General features: G+C 43.3%; 1 protein-coding gene across 4 annotated transcripts in view; it reads left to right on the top strand.

The window, feature by feature from the left end:
- The window catches only part of LOC119973141 (inositol 1,4,5-trisphosphate receptor type 1), a 624,311-nt gene that overhangs the window by 295,745 nt on the left and 312,603 nt on the right, over positions 1-15,963 (top strand). For 3 of the 4 annotated variants that reach the window (XM_038810748.1, XM_038810749.1, XM_038810750.1), the window contains 4 exons: positions 1,707-1,891; positions 3,369-3,517; positions 4,384-4,495; positions 9,142-9,177. In XM_038810748.1, the coding sequence (XP_038666676.1) occupies positions 1,707-1,891; positions 3,369-3,517; positions 4,384-4,495; positions 9,142-9,177 (482 nt within the window). The remainder of the gene's footprint in view (positions 1-1,706; positions 1,892-3,368; positions 3,518-4,383; positions 4,496-9,141; positions 9,178-15,963) is intronic. The other variant, XM_038810751.1, reaches the window with a different exon arrangement.

Consider the following 15,963-nt stretch of genomic DNA (forward strand, 5'->3'; position numbering starts at 1 on the left):
AAACAAGCCCTTTCTTTGCATTTGTAGGTGCCATTCATTTCAAGCACCAACTGGCTATATTAAGGTGCAAAGTGAACCCCTTCTACTTTATCCCAGTCTTGAACTTCATTCATGAATGTTTCCGTTTCTTGCCTCAGCCATCCTTTGAATTTCTCTGACTAGAATTACTCCACATTCTATCAAATTGTGGTCACTTTGTTCCCAGAGACCTTTGCTGCGGGCTATCCAAACTCATTTAACACGGGACGCATTTTACTGGCAGCAGAGCAAAGTGGTTAAAAAGTTTCATCAGCCCTGGCTGGATTGAAATTTGGTGCCAGAAGTGGAAAAAGAACCAGCTATGCTGCATAATTCTTTTACATTTACCGAGAGTGTCTTCTAGTCCAGGAGTTGCTGGTTTATATGGAAGCTATGATCTGTTCATGCAGCTCTGATAGTCTATTCTCGTGACAATACATGGATACAAAATATTTAGGAGGGAGAAAGGAATGTAAGTGGGTTCTTGTAAAGCCGTTAATTGTTGTAGACTATAACAGGACGTATAATATAAACTTCAGTACTGATCGTTTACCAGTATTTTTTTTAAATGCTGCAGTTATGTTGGGTTGAGATGATGTGTTGAGTTGAGATGTGGCACAGGAGTCACACCAGCAAAGGGTGAAATCAGACAATGACTCCCGCCGCCGCACTGTAAATGGCTCAGTGACATGCTAACCCGCTGGGCACTATTTTTGTTTTCTTGCTTGTGGCAGTGAAGCCAATGCAAGCTGTTCCTGGCACTTCTCCATGGGTGAACATGAGTTTTTGTGATCAAAGCAGCTGTGCTCCTAGTCAGAGTGCTATCTTTATCGGGCTCTGACATGCGCATGGTACTAGCTGGGGGGGAAAATCAGCAGCAGAGAGAGAAGTTAAAAGCAGCGCCGGTAGCATTGCTGCAGTGAAAGAAGACGGGCCCTTAGAATGTTTTAATTCATTTCAAGCCATTTCACCTTCGGGGATGAGGGATCTAGTCATTTGATTTTTTTTTAAATGGATTTGGAATTGGTTTTAGTCAACTTAATTTGGCAAACTCGCTATTCCCCAGTCTGGAAAGATAGTCCGATACCAAGCCCAAGTCATCAGGACATAATTGCCCATCATAACACTTGGAGAGCTTGGCACGTTTGGTCAGTAAGTTCAAAAGATTCCAGCAGAGCAGTCTTCCTGTATAATGAAGCCTCAATAAATATATTTTTTATTCTTCCATGTGATATGGGTGTCGCTGGCAAGACCAGCCTTTATTATCTGCCACTAACTGCCCTTAAACTGAGCGGCTTGCTTGGCCATTTCAGAGGATAGTTTTGTGGGGTTGGAGTCACATGTAGGTCAGACCAGGTAAGGTGGGCAGATTTCCTTCCCTAAAACACATTAGTGAACCAGATGGGTTTTTATGACATTCAATGATAGTTTCATGGTGAGCATCACTGAGACTGCTTTTTCAATTCCAGAATTATTGATTAATTGGATTTCATTAATTGAGTTTAAATTGCATTAGTTTCTTTGGTGAGATTTGAACCATGGCCCAGGGTCAGGTTTTCCGGATTGCCAGCCCAGCGACATTACCACTACGCCACCGCTTTCACCCTGATGTTTACATTTTCAAATTTACAACTGTGTTGTCCACAAACTTTGAACGAATGCTTTAATTTGCTTAACCTCCAATGCAGCCAAGAGCAGAGCCATAGCCATCCCTGTGGACTTGGACAGTCAAGTCAACAATCTTTTCCTCAAGTCTCACAACATTGTTCAGAAGACTGCCCTGAGTTGGCGAATGTCGGCACGCAATGCTGCCCGGAGAGATTCTGTTCTTGCAGCCTCACGGGATTATCGGAACATAATCGAGAGATTGCAGGTATGCAAAGGGATGCAGCCCTCAGAAATCTGTGTTGCCTTTTGTTAACTTTCTGCTTTATTTTAGTTCATTTCTTTTGCCATACTGTTCCGTCGCCTTAAAGCAGTCTCATTCTTTTCCTCTCTGCAGCTCTGTATTTTGTGTTTGAAGATCTGCTTCCTCCGAGGGTACATTCTCTGTTTGCATTCTTTTATTCTTCACTATCCTCCATCATTGGATCACTATATTCTGGTAGTTTCTTCAATTTCGTGTCTGTCACCCACCCCATTTACTTTGTTACTTCATCCTTCCGCTGTTCTTGTGGGCACTGTGATGATGAAGACGTGTCAAAGTTAGGAGACCCTGAACGTTTGAAATGGAAACCGGGTAAAAGTCGAATTCGTGCTTTGCCTAGCAACTTGCTCCATACATAAAATTACTGACAAAGCATTCTGAGATGTGATCGAGTTGGATTTTTCTTGGAAGTTTAAGTTATTAACTGCAACGTAACTGCTTGAAAAAAATTGAGGAATGATATATTCTCCAAAAATATAAAATCTGAAATGAAATAGTACCAGGAAATTAGAATAATGGCTGCATCAGCTCTTGAGTGCCATATAAAAGTTAATTGATACAAGACGAGATGAATAGCAGAATTTGCAATTTATTTCATTTTCATATTCTTAAAGCTCATGAATTTATTATTACAGTGATACTAGTCTTAACCATGCTGCGTGCTAACAAAACACTTAAAGTTATAAGCACTGGCTTACTTCAACCCTTTATTTAAACTTGCTTTCCTCAGAGTTGTTATACTGTGCATGCCTGTCCAAACAGTGCAGTGCGTGTTTAGCAAAGCATGTGATTGGAAGTGCTGTCAGGAGTGGAAATCCTGGTGGCTTCTGTTTGCAGTTGTGGTGATTGACCCTTATTCTACTGTATTGCCCTTAAAGGGACAATCACCATAGCAGTCCGACATGGCTTTGAATTATTGGAACAAATTGTAGTGTTACTCCCACTGTCTGAACTGAAATCTGTTAACTTTGTGTGGAAACGAGACTGAATCCACACCCACCCTAACCTATAGAGGTGAACTACTCACTCGATAATCATGGTGAGTTATTATGGGGGAGTGGGGGAGGAACTCTTCCAATTTCTGACATTTTTCCTTCACAATAATGGTCTTTAAGTGGAGGAGAGTGTTGATGTTTCAAATATAGTTACTGCTGCCTTCAATTTTAATAATTACAGTGGGGGATTTTGGCAACTGCTTTCTGTGGTATAATGATGGTCCTTTATAAGTCATCTTGCAACTGCTGAGCAATTGCAGTGAATTAATAGGTAAATAGATTCCCACTGTAAGTGATTGAAGCTTGCTGGCATTTCATGAAAGTTAACCTTTTAGTAACCACCTCTATTTGGAATGGTGTTGTAGGAAGAATTTGTCTGCTTTTCTTGTGGAATTGGCAATTAAATGGCGCTGTTTGTTGAAATGCAGGATATAGTGTCAGCGCTTGAAGATAGACTCCGTCCCCTCGTTCAGGCAGAGCTCTCTGTTCTGGTTGATGTCCTTCATCGGCCCGAGCTACTTTTTCCAGAGAATACTGAGGCAAGACGCAAGTGCGAAAGTGGAGGGTTTATCTGCAAGTAAGTGCTTAAATTGTCACCACCTACTTGTGCTGCTGATTGAGCATTCTTTTTTTAAGTTAATGTTTCACGGTTTAAGGGGAAACATATTTTAAAGAAATAATCTCTCCCACAGAGCTCTTTTAAACATGCATTGGTAATGGTTTTCTGCTTTCCAAATTTCTTCTTCTCCCTTCTCACCCAGTGCTTTTTTTTTAAAAAGAGAAATACATATCTCAAGGCACTTTAATGGCTGTAGAAATGATTCAGAAGTGCGGAGCATTGGTGCATGAATTGTGATATTCAGTGATACACAATTGGTTGGATTTCTGCCCAATCAGTTCTCTGAGGCATGTCAAATGGTGAAAGGCCAAATTAAGATGGTAGCATTTTTTAACACGACGGAGGACAGATCAAGCAGGAGAGTCATGTGCACAGTCTTTGTGTATTTATCACCCCCTTTCCACTCTTGGTTAGATGTGTTCAAATTTACAGAAGATTTAAAAGAAGGAAAGTTGCATTTTTTAAGTATAATGTGTAAAATTCTGTTGGTGGAGAGGGGTGTAGATATTGGTGCATCTTTTTTCCTGGGTTTCATGCACTTTTCACAACTGATGTCGATTGAGATGTAATAGCCCCTGAATCTCTAATGTACCAATTTGTTCATGTGCCCAATTACATTTTTGTTCATTTATTCTTGCGCTGTGGGCAACTGCAGCAAGGCTGCATCCATCTCTCGTTTGCTGAGAAAGTGGTGGTGGACAATATGTTGCTTTCCATGATCTTCCGGGGAGTCAAATTTTCTTTTAACTTGGCAAGTGTGTGAAAATTGTGAGGAGGCTGAGATGCTACTATATTGCAACTGACGACTCGTTCATTTGCAATAGGCTGATTAAACATACAAAGCAACTACTGGAAGAAAATGAAGAGAAGTTGTGCATCAAAGTTTTGCAGACTCTCCGAGAGATGATGACCAAGGATCGGGGATATGGCGAGAAGGTAGCCTGTGTTTCTGCTGAGCTGCTTTGATTGCTGCGGGAATAGTTTATTCACTTGGTGTTGCCATTTGAAATTATTCTGATTTTTTAAATGTTTTTTCTTTCCTTCAAACAGCTGCAAATTAAGCTTTTGAAAGCTTTTGGCATTGTGAATTGGTGTAGCTAACCCATCAGATGTAATTCCTCTTCATGTGAGACAAAATATCCATTATGTCTAAAATGTCTGATTGGTTCTGGGAAGTTTAATACAAAACACATGGAAGCTATCAATAATGAGTTGCCTTTGCCGATAGTTGAGCAGCTTATGAACTTTAAGGCGCTCAGAAATATTTTTCCATCTCTCCTGTTATCCACATACCATGAGTAATAATAATGAGGTCAGCCTGTTTCCCTTGCCCATTGATTCCTGCCTACTTCATGTTTTCAATAATTACTTAATGTTAGCTCCTCCTTTCAAGCACCAAATTTTCAAACAGCATTATGCCCATCCATGCTCATCTAAATTTTGTGCTACCCTGTAAAAATTAATGATATACACTTTTCTAGAGTAATGTACAAAATGTTGATGGGGTCTGGACGTAGTGGATGAAAAGAGCCTTAGCAGGGAGGCCAGTGACCTGGGGGCATCGTGTTAAAGCGATTGGTAGAAAGATTAGAGACATTTTCACCCAGTGGGTGATAGGAATTTGGAACTCGCTGTCTGAAAGGATAGTCGAGGCAGAAACTCTCAGCTCATTCAAAAGGTGTCTGGATCTGCACCTGAAGTGCCTAAACAGATGGGCTACGGACCAAATGCTGAGTGGTGTGTTTTTTTGGCCAGCACAGAGACGAGGGGCCATAAACTTTCCTTGATTCTCTTTTGGCATTCATCTTAAAATTATAGTTTTAAACTACCTGTGCTTTGGGAGAAGGAACCTATTTTGTGCTGTTGATTGTGACTTTCCTTGGGAGTTGGCTCTGCAGGGCATGGGGGAATTCCACTCTGTCAGCTGATAAATATCCACAGCTGGCTAACAGACGAGACCATCACCCGTCAAGAATAACGAGGAAGACGGTAAACTAAGTTTAAATGGGATTTGGATGCCCCAATGAGACTGCTTGCATCATGACCCCCAGAGTTACAATGAGAATACACCGGATCAAATATGGGACCTGATTCAGGAATTACAACTGAAGTCCAAAGAAACAGTATGGGGGGCTGCATCAGACCTGGGACTTGGCCATCACCTTAATTCATTGGGCATGTGTTTCAGCAGAATTATTTTCATTTACCTGAAACTGCCATTTTGGAATTGAAATATTATAGATAAAAGAACTGCTTTATGCAAATCATAATTTTGTCTGCCACTTTGGATAAACCTTCTTTCTCCTATATTTGTTCGCTAAATCAAACTGTCGGGGGAAGAAGTTACATAACTAGATTAGAGCACTCAATGTATTGAGGAAAACCTTGAATTCACTGGTAGCCTGTTTAGGATTTTAGAGCTTTACCAGTTACTTATAGAACATAGAACAGTACAGCACAGAACAGGCCCTTCGGCCCTCGATGTTGTGCCGAACAATGATCACCCTACTCAAACCCACGTATCCACCCTATACCCGTAACCCAACAACCCCCCCCTTAACCTTACTTTTTAGGACACTACGGGCAATTTAGCATGGCCAATCCACCTAACCCGCACATCTTTGGACTGTGGGAGGAAACCGGAGCACCCGGAGGAAACCCACGCACACACAGGGAGGACGTGCAGACTCCGCACAGACAGTGACCCAGCCGGGAATTGAACCTGGGACCCTGGAGCTGTGAAGCATTTATGCTAACCACCATGCTACCGTGCTGCCCCTCCATGCTACCGTGCTTCCCCTATGCCAAGAACCAATCCATAAGGGTAGCCTACCGAAGTAAAATCGTTATGTAGTGTAGTCTTTGTTACTGTCATTTTCTCATTGGAATTGAAGCAATCCCTCTTGTGTTCACAAAACATTTGGATGTCCTATGAATCTAGCACAATAAGACATGGAATTTGGGGTGATGTTTACAATTGGGAGCAGTTGAAGTGAATAGGATAAATGCATTTATGCAGAAACCAATTAAGTACTTGAGGGAATAAAGAATTGAAGATGCTGAAGTGGGGCTTGGACCAATTGAACCAAATGTCCTATTTTCTGTGCTGTAAAGCCTATGTAGCAGTGCCCTCCTCCCTTCCCATCTCTTCCTTCTCCCACTATCCTCCCTCCTTCCTCAGATGGGCTTCCTGAGATGTAGACCTTTGACCCATGGTATGTGGAGAACTCCATTCAAATAAAATCCAGACGGGCAGAGTTAATGATTTCATTTCTCCCCTCTGATTGTCATGTCGAAATTATTTATGAATGGTGTCCGATTTTACGGCATTCTACCCTGTTTTTCAAAAAAAAAGCAAAACTTGGCCCTTAGATGCCTGTTATGCATCAGTGATCTAATATGGAGTTGGTATTTTATGTTCCTTCACAAAAGGTTTTAGCTATCTTAGCCAGTTTATCTGTGGTAGAAAACGACCTTGGCACAGGGTCCTTTTTTATATTGGCTTGGTGATTAAAGAGGAAGCAATGTTTATATCACAACTTTAAATATCTATCAGCCACAGAGGAACTCTACAATTTTCATCTTGAATTGAAAGCATGGTTATTTTTCTCACTGATTTTCCTGGTATCAAATTCTGGTAAATATATATTAAATGGGCAGCACGGTGGCACAGTGGTAGCACTGCAGCCTCGTGGCGCCGAGGTCCCAGGTTTGATCCCGGCTCTGGGTCACTGTCTGTGTGGAGTTTGCACATTCTCCCCGTGTTTGCGTGGGTTTCGCCACCACAACCCAAAACGATGTGCAGGCTGGGTGGATTGGCCATGCGAAATTGCCCTTTAATTGGAAAAAATGAATTGGGTATTCTAAATTTATTTTAAAAATGTATTATATATCAAATTAGATATTAATTCTTGCATCAGAAGTTGTGCTGATGCTAGAATAAACCCACTAGAATCTCTCAGACATTTTAGATATTTATCAGAATTTTTTTTCATTGATTGTGCAAGGAATTTGAAAAAAATAAAAGAAAAACGTACTCTAATTTTAATTTTGCTCTCGACAATGGGAAGTGATGTGGTTAAACTAGTGCTGAGAGTTGATGAGGTAAACTTTCAGCCGGAATAAATGATTAGGTTTGATCATCAATGCTCACGGCTCCTTTTCAACAGTGAAATGTTGACTCTTTAACAAACTCTTTGGGAAAGTATGTCTGTAAAATAAATTACTTGAAATACTTATTTTCACGCGATGTTTGGAGAGAAAAGCAAGGGCGAGATGAAGAGAGAAGTGGCACCACCATTCAGAAATCAATTTTATAAACTTCCCATGACTGTCGATCTGTGGAAGAGTATGGTGAAAAGTGTTTTTAAATAATGCTTGGTTTCTTTTGCATACAAGGTGTGGAGACAAATATATGGGTAAATTGAATACAGTAGTGCCACCTTCATGTGAATTTGAATGTGGCGTCTGCAGATGCAATAAAGAAAATTATAATTCCACTAGGGGGCAGATGTAGAGCAAACTCGAAGGAAGGCCACACACACTAGATGAGCAGTGCTGCACAAACATAGGCTCTTAAGCACCCCGTAACGTGGAGCATTAGTATTTTGTTGTTTAATGGAGCATTATAGCAAACTATACATTAGGCTATCAATCTAAAAGCATGTGGTTTTAAAGTCTGTGAGAGAACTTTGTGCAGCTTCCAACATAAGCAAATGAAAATGAAGGACGACAATAACATAAAGTGTGCATTAACCTCTTTTGAAGTGACTGTTGAATTTCTCACTGGCAAGCGCTAAAAGCCCAGTCTAGTTTTTCAATCTGAACAATGTCCAACAGCAGTAATTTTGGCAAGGCCAATTGAGTAGCAGTCATTTCGCAACTGAGATTAAAGCCTTTCCAATTGAGTGTTTTTTTTCAGGATAAACATTTTGAAGCAAACTGTTCTGAATTTCAGTTAATGCGGCAAACCGTCCCATATATTTCCTTCAAAAATGTGACAATTAGTATTCAGAGCTGTGGTTGATGATCTGGGGAGGAGTGTTTTAGTGGGAGTTATCAAACGACCTGAACCAAAGTTGATTCATCTGCTCGGTCTAATGATGACACAAAATATATGGCAGGATTGGGGCGGGGAAAGACTTAACACTTTTGCCTCACTGTGTCGCAGCCACCCAACAGTGTGTAGGATTGATGATGTGCCATTCCTGTCAAGCAAGAGTGGGTTGGGTCTTGGGTCAAGTTTAGTTTGACCTCCCATCGTTGCCTCCAACAATGTGTCTTCAGCTGTGATGGTGCCGTGAGAGCTCCAAGCATGGTTTTACCTTTAAGAATTTACGTTTTGACTGAATCAAGTGTCCTCCATTTGGGGTCATTGTGTGCAGTTCTGTGTTCTAATGTCTGTCGTGAAATCACAAGAAGGTTTTGATTGAAACGCTCTTGCCTCTCCTGAACACTAAGCTTCAACTAAACTTGATCTAACCTTCATTTTAAATTTTTTTTTTTTTTAAATTGCATCGACCTGTGTACTAATGATTCTTGCTCTCAACTTCCTTGTTTGTTTTCTCTCCTCTTTTTGACAGCTCATTGCATTTGACGATGAATTGGATGTGGCAGAGGTTGACTTTTTTTATTTACTCTTCTTACGCCATTGCTCTTTGCTCTATTATTGCTGCCGTAGTGCTTCTGCATAATGTTTTGTTGTCCTCTTGTAAGGTTCTTGTTGCCATAACAGGTACCTCCCTCTGGCTAGCTATCTGTTAAACTGGTTGAAGTGAAGAGCCCCTTTCAGGGCAGAACACCCAGTCTCGAGCAGGTTTCCATCAATTCTTCATTACAACATGTTGTTAGCTCAGGGTATCAAGCAGCCACGGCAGGTGGGTAGAACTGAAGTGCAGATCGACCATGGTCTAATTGAATGGCGGAGCAGATTTAAGGATTGAATGGCCTACTTCAGTTCCTTGGTGCTAATGCTGTCAGTTGTTCACCGTCTGAGGAGTGAATAATGAGAGGAGCCACCTAAATTGAAAGACCATGCTGCAAAGTGTCCTAGCCCAAGGAATGGTTTGTTTAAAAAAAAAATGCAAGTGGCACAGTGATTAGCACAACTGTCTTACAGCGCCAGGGACCTAGGTTCGAATCCGACCTTGGATGACTGACCGTGTGGAGTTTACACGTTTTTTCTGCGCGGCGGTGGAATATCCACATTGGATATTTCTAACCTCGGTGTAAAGTACTGAACTGTTTATTAACCAAGCATCTGCATATTAATTGGAATATGGTGCCTGTCACATGATGCCATATTGTCTTTGGTCAATTCGTTTTGGTTTCAGGGCTCCATCTCACTCGTGCCATCATGACCCTCTGTCAAATAATGTTGAAAAGGTTCGGAATATTATCTTCAGCTTCCACCCCATTTACAACTTTGCTCGTTATACTGTATCTGTTCCTCTGTGCACCTCCTTCATCAATATGGATGCATCTGTTTAAAAACTCCCAAGAACCAGATAGTTCGAGCTGAGCGTTGCTATGGTGACACCTAACGAGAGTTTACCAATGTACGCGTCACAGCAGCGTAATATTAAATCTCCGTATGAAGCGCTTTGTGTTGATGACGTGACAAGAACATAAAAAGACGGATTTATTTATTTCATAAGAATGCAGGGCTTAGAATGTTTTCTGGGGAAGGGGAAGATGCACTATTTTGTGAAAGATCCTTTCTCCGTTAAAAGTCATGTTTTTCCATTTAAATTATATATGTATTTTTAACTGACTTTATTTTCCTTCAATTTCCCTATATATATATATATAAATAAAAATGATGTCTTAAAGTAGCGTTGATTGGCAGATGCTTTTGTTTGGAAAAGGCTGACCCAATCAGTACTCTTTGCTCACTTGTTATGCATAAGTGGGGGTGGGGGTTTGGATACAGTTTTTTCAAAATCGTGAAGCAGATGTCAGGAGCCCGAGAATTGCAGGTTAACTATGGGCCGATCAAACCAAATGGGCACAGTAAGAAGTCTTACAACACCAGGTTAAAGTCCAACATGTTTGTTTCAGACACTAGCTTTTGGAGCACTGTTCCTTCCTCGGGTGAATGTGAGATTCACCTGAGGAAGGAGCAGTGCTCCGAAAGCTAGTGTCTGAAACAAACATGTTGGACTTTAATCTGGTGTTGTAAGACTTCTTACTGTATTCACCCCAGTCCAACTCCGGCATCTGAAAAACCAAATGGGAACAGAATCCCGTAGGGAGGGCATTTAGCCACGTGTTTCCTGGCGCTGAAACACCCCACTATGTAACGCCGATCTAGTTAGATCCAGGGCCTCAGCCAGGAACGCGTGCCTGAGGCTGTACTCAGCCACGTTTACTGTGGTGAGGAGCTCCACTCGCCGGAACCCCTCAGTACAGCGGGAGATCAAGACGCCATTTTTAAATGGCATCCCGATCTCTCCTCCTGACGCAATCCTCCCAAGACCCAACTCCCTATAAAGAGGTCCTCCCCCTATTCCAAACACCCATGCAGAACAGGCCTCCCCTTCCGCCCAATGCCCGCTGCGTGAACATTGCCAGCCTGGCATGTTGACAGTGCCCCTACCAGTGCCATCAGGGCATCATGGCAGTGCCAGGCAGGTCCCCTGGTTCCAGGATAGCTGTGCCAGGGTGTCTGGATGGTAGCACCCAGCCAGGATGCCACCCTGCCCAGACCTCATGCACCTGAGGGCCTCCAAGCCCCTGGGGAGACCCCTATATGTGCCGGTCCGAATGTTCCCTGTTTGTGGGCACCGTCACTGAACAGCACACTCCCAAGGCCTCCAAGGTGAAGGGATAGATACCAACACCTTGTTTATTTCCGGGAACTACATATTAGTGTGGGACTCGTTGTCTCGCTCTAATGTGCAGATCTGCCAAAACGTGATATCGCGCACAATGCTCGGGCTTCACATCGCGACGTTTTACGAGATTGCGTTAGATCTCGCGAGACATAGCAAGCCTGGTAGATCTCGGGAGTGGGGTCTCCCGGCAGGTACTGGCCACGTTGTCCCGCGGTACGCTGCTTTTTGGGTGCAGAATGGCCAGTAGATTGCACCCAATGTGTTTAGATAAAGTGACCAATTTCCGAGCTAAAACTTAAGGTTGGTCAATTTGAAACGTTGCCCAGGAATTATGTATTCCAAGAGCAAATCTGTGCAGTTGACATCTAACGGCTTGGGTGAAGAAAAGAAGTCTATATTAGCCTCCTGGCTTAGACATTGTTTAATGAGACGTGAAATGCATTGACAGTCCTAAATGAAGGAGGCGGTTCTTGGTGCAGATAACCGACCGTAGGTGCAGCTGATGTCTGTGTGCTGGGTTTATCATTAGCCTCGGGTAACAAGGCGATCAAGCTGAGGGATATAAAATTCTGTTCCACGTCCTGATTTCAGTAACTGTGAACTGTGGCTTTGCGCAGATTATGTTGTGGAATGTGTGTTGGCACTAATAACCAGTGTTGGCACTAATAACCAGATTAAAGTCCAACATGTTTGTTTCAGTTGTTTAGTTGGCACTAATTCTGCCTCTAACAATTGCCTCTAATAATTGTAACAATCGGGTCCTTAAGGAGGAGGGGGAGCAGCCCCAAGTCGTAGTCCACATTGGCACTAACGACATAGGTAGGAAAGGGGACAAGGATGTCAGGCAGGCCTTTAGGGAGCTAGGATGGAAGCTCAGAGCGAGAACAAACAGAGTTGTTATCTCTGGGTTGTTGCCCGTGCCACGTGATAGTGAGACGAGGAATAGGGAGAGAGAGCAATTAAACACGTGGCTACAGGGATGGTGCAGGCGGGAGGGATTCAGATTTCTGGATAACTGGGGCTCTTTCTGGGGAAGGTGGGACCTCTATAGACAGGATGGTCTACATCTGAACCTGAGGGGCACCAATATCCTGGGGGGGAGATTTGTTAGTGCTCTTTGGGGGGGTTTAAACTAATTCAGCAGGGGCATGGGAACCTGGATTGTAGTTTTGGGGTACGGGAGATTGAGAGTATAGAGGTCAGGAGCACAGATTTGACTTCGCAGGAGGGTGCCAGTGTTCAGGTAGGTGGTTTGAAGTGTGTCTACTTCAATGCCAGGAGTATACGAAATAAGGTAGGGGAACTGGCAGCATGGGTTGGTACCTGGGACTTCGATGTTGTGGCCATTTCAGAGACATGGATAGAGCAGGGACAGGAATGGTTGTTGCAGGTTCCGGGGTTTAGGTGTTTTAGTAAGCTCAGAGAAGGGGGCAAAAGAGGGGGAGGTGTGGCGCTGCTAGTCAAGGACAGTATTATGGTGGCGGAAAGGATGCTAGATGGGGACTCTTCTTCTGAGGTAGTATGGGCTGAGGTTAGAAACAGGAAAGGAGAGGTCACCCTGTTAGGAGTTTTCTATAGGCCACCTAATAGTTCTAGGGATGTAGAGGAAAGGATGGCGAAGATGATTCTGGAAAAGAGCGAAAGTAACAGAGTAGTTGTTATGGGAGACTTTAACTTTCCAAATATTGACTGGAAAAGATATAGTTCGAGTACATCAGATGGGTCATTCTTTGTACAATGTGTGCAGGAGGGTTTCCTGACACAATATGTTGACAGGCCAACAAGAGGCGAGGCCACATTGGATTTGGTTTTGGGTAATGAACCAGGCCAGGTGTTAGATCTGGAGGTAGGTGAGCACTTTGGAAACAGTGACCACAATTCGGTGACCTTTACGTTAGTGATGGAAAGGGATACGTATAACCCGCAGGGCAAGAGTTATAGCTGGGGGAAGGGCAATTATGATGCCATTAGACATGACTTAGGATGTTTTTGTTGGAGAAGTAGGCTGCAAGGGTTGGGCACACTGGATATGTGGAGCTTGTTCAAGGAACAACTATCGCATGTTCTTGATAAGTACGTACCAGTCAGGCAGGGAGGAAGGGGTCGAGCGAGGGAACCGTGGTTTACCAAAGAAGTGGAATCTCTTGTTAAGAGGAAGAAGGAGGCCGATGTGAAGATGAGGCGTGAAGTTTCAGTTGGGGCGCTTGATAGTTACAAGGAAGCGAGGAAGGATCTAAAGAGAGAGCTGAGACGAGCAAGGAGGGGACATGAGAAGTCTTTGGCAGGTAGGATCAAGGAAAACCCAAAAGCTTTCTATAGGTATGTCAGGAATAAAAGAATGACTAGGGTAAGAGTAGGGCCAGTCAAGGACAGTGGTGGGATGTTGTGTGTGGAGGCTGAGGAGATAAGCGAGAAACTAAATGAATACTTTTCATCAGTATTCACTCAAGAAAAAGATAATATTGTGGAGGAGAATGCTGAGACCCAGGCTATTAGAGTAGATGGCATTGAGGTGCGTAGGGAAGAAGTGTTGGCAATTCTGGACAAGGTGAAAATAGATAAGTCCCCGGGGCCGGATGGGATTTATCCTAGGATTCTCTGGGAAGCCAGGGAAGAGATTGCTGAGCCTTTGGCTTTGATTTTTATGTCATCATTGGCTACAGGAATAGTGCCAGAGGACTGGAGGATAGCAAATGTGGTCCCTTTGTTCAAGAAGGGGAGTAGAGATAACCCCGGTAACTATAGGCCGGTGAGCCTAACGTCTGTGGTGGGTAAAGTCTTGGAGAGGATTATAAAAGATACGATTTATAATCATCTAGATAGGAATAATATGATTAGGGACAGTCAGCATGGTTTTGTGAAGGGTAGGTCATGCCTCACAAACCTTATCGAGTTCTTTGAGAAGGTGACTGAACAGGTAGACGAGGGTAGAGCAGTTGATGTGGTGTATATGGATTTCAGTAAAGCGTTTGATAAGGTTCCCCACGGTCGGCTATTGCAGAAAATACGGAGCCTGGGGATTGAGGGTGATTTAGAGATGTGGATCAGAAATTGGCTAGTTGAAAGAAGACAGAGAGTGGTAGTTGATGGGAAATGTTCAGAATGGAGTTCAGGTACGAGTGGCGTACCACAAGGATCTGTTCTGGGGCCGTTGCTGTTTGTCATTTTTATAAATGACCTAGAGGAGGGCGCAGAAGGATGGGTGAGTAAATTTGCAGACGACACTAAAGTCGGTGGAGTTGTAGACAGTGCGGAAGGATGTTGCAGGTTACAGAGGGACATAGATAAGCTGCAGAGCTGGGCTGAGAGGTGGAAAATGGAGTTTAATGTGGAAAAATGTGAGGTGATTCACTTTGGAAAGAATAACAGGAATGCGGAATATTTGGCTAATGGTAAAATTCTTGGTAGTGTGGATGAGCAGAGGGATCTCGGTGTCCATGTACATAGATCCCTGAAAGTTGCCACCCAGGTTGATAGGGTTGTGAAGAAGGCCTATGGTGTGTTGGCCTTTATTGGTAGAGGGATTGAGTTCCGGAGCCATGAGGTCATGTTGCAGTTGTACAAAACTCTAGTACGGCCGCATTTGGAGTATTGCGTACAGTTCTGGTCGCCTCATTATAGGGAGGACGTGGAAGCTTTGGAACGGGTGCAGAGGAGATTTACCAGGATGTTGCCTGGTATGGAGGGAAAATCTTATGAGGAAAGGCTGATGGACTTGAGGTTGTTTTCGTTAGAGAGAAGAAGGTTAAGAGGTGACTTAATAGAGGCATACAAAATGATCAGAGGGTTAGATAGGGTGGACAGCGAGAGCCTTCTCCCGCGGATAGAGGTGGCTAGCACGAGGGGACATAACCTTAAATTGAGGGGTAATAGATATAGGACAGAGGTCAGAGGAGGGTTTTTTACGCAAAGAGTGGTGAGGCCGTGGAATGCCCTACCTGCAACAGTAGTGAACTCGCCAACATTGAGGGCATTTAAAAATTTATTGGATAAGCATATGGATGATAAGGGCATAGTGTAGGTCAGATGGCCTTTAGATTTTTTCCATGTCGGTGCAACATCGAGGGCCGAAGGGCCTGTACTGCGCTGTATCGTTCTATGTTCTAAGAGAAATCAGGTCCCCTCAAGTATTTTTTTTTGTGTCTGGTTTGTAGCATGATACTGGACTTCAATCAGAGGCAGGAATTTGAACCTACTTGAACCTGCAAGTTAGGACTCTGAAATCGCAAGCACAAGATCTCACTGCGACAATATTCACTGCCACCCCCCCCTCCCAAATACATTGCTACATTCAAAACACAAGTATGCCACTGCCTGCATTGTAAAACATTTACAGCTGCTGCGACTGATTCGCATTACATCCCCAAGTTGTTGAAAGCTTTCTCTCTCCTCAAGAGGGAAAATGAATGGAGTGTGATGTAGCTGCTGAAGGTTGTCCTACTTTCCACCCCTGCTAACTGCACGATCTTGGGAAGCTGCCAGCGTTTGTCAGGCAGTTACATAAACGAACTTGTTTCCTGGAATTCTGGCCTCTCAGCTGATGTGTGACCTTCAGCAGTAATTGCCAGT

This window comes from Scyliorhinus canicula, chromosome 11 (assembly GCF_902713615.1).
Source record: "Scyliorhinus canicula chromosome 11, sScyCan1.1, whole genome shotgun sequence".
Classification (NCBI taxonomy): domain Eukaryota; kingdom Metazoa; phylum Chordata; class Chondrichthyes; order Carcharhiniformes; family Scyliorhinidae; genus Scyliorhinus; species Scyliorhinus canicula.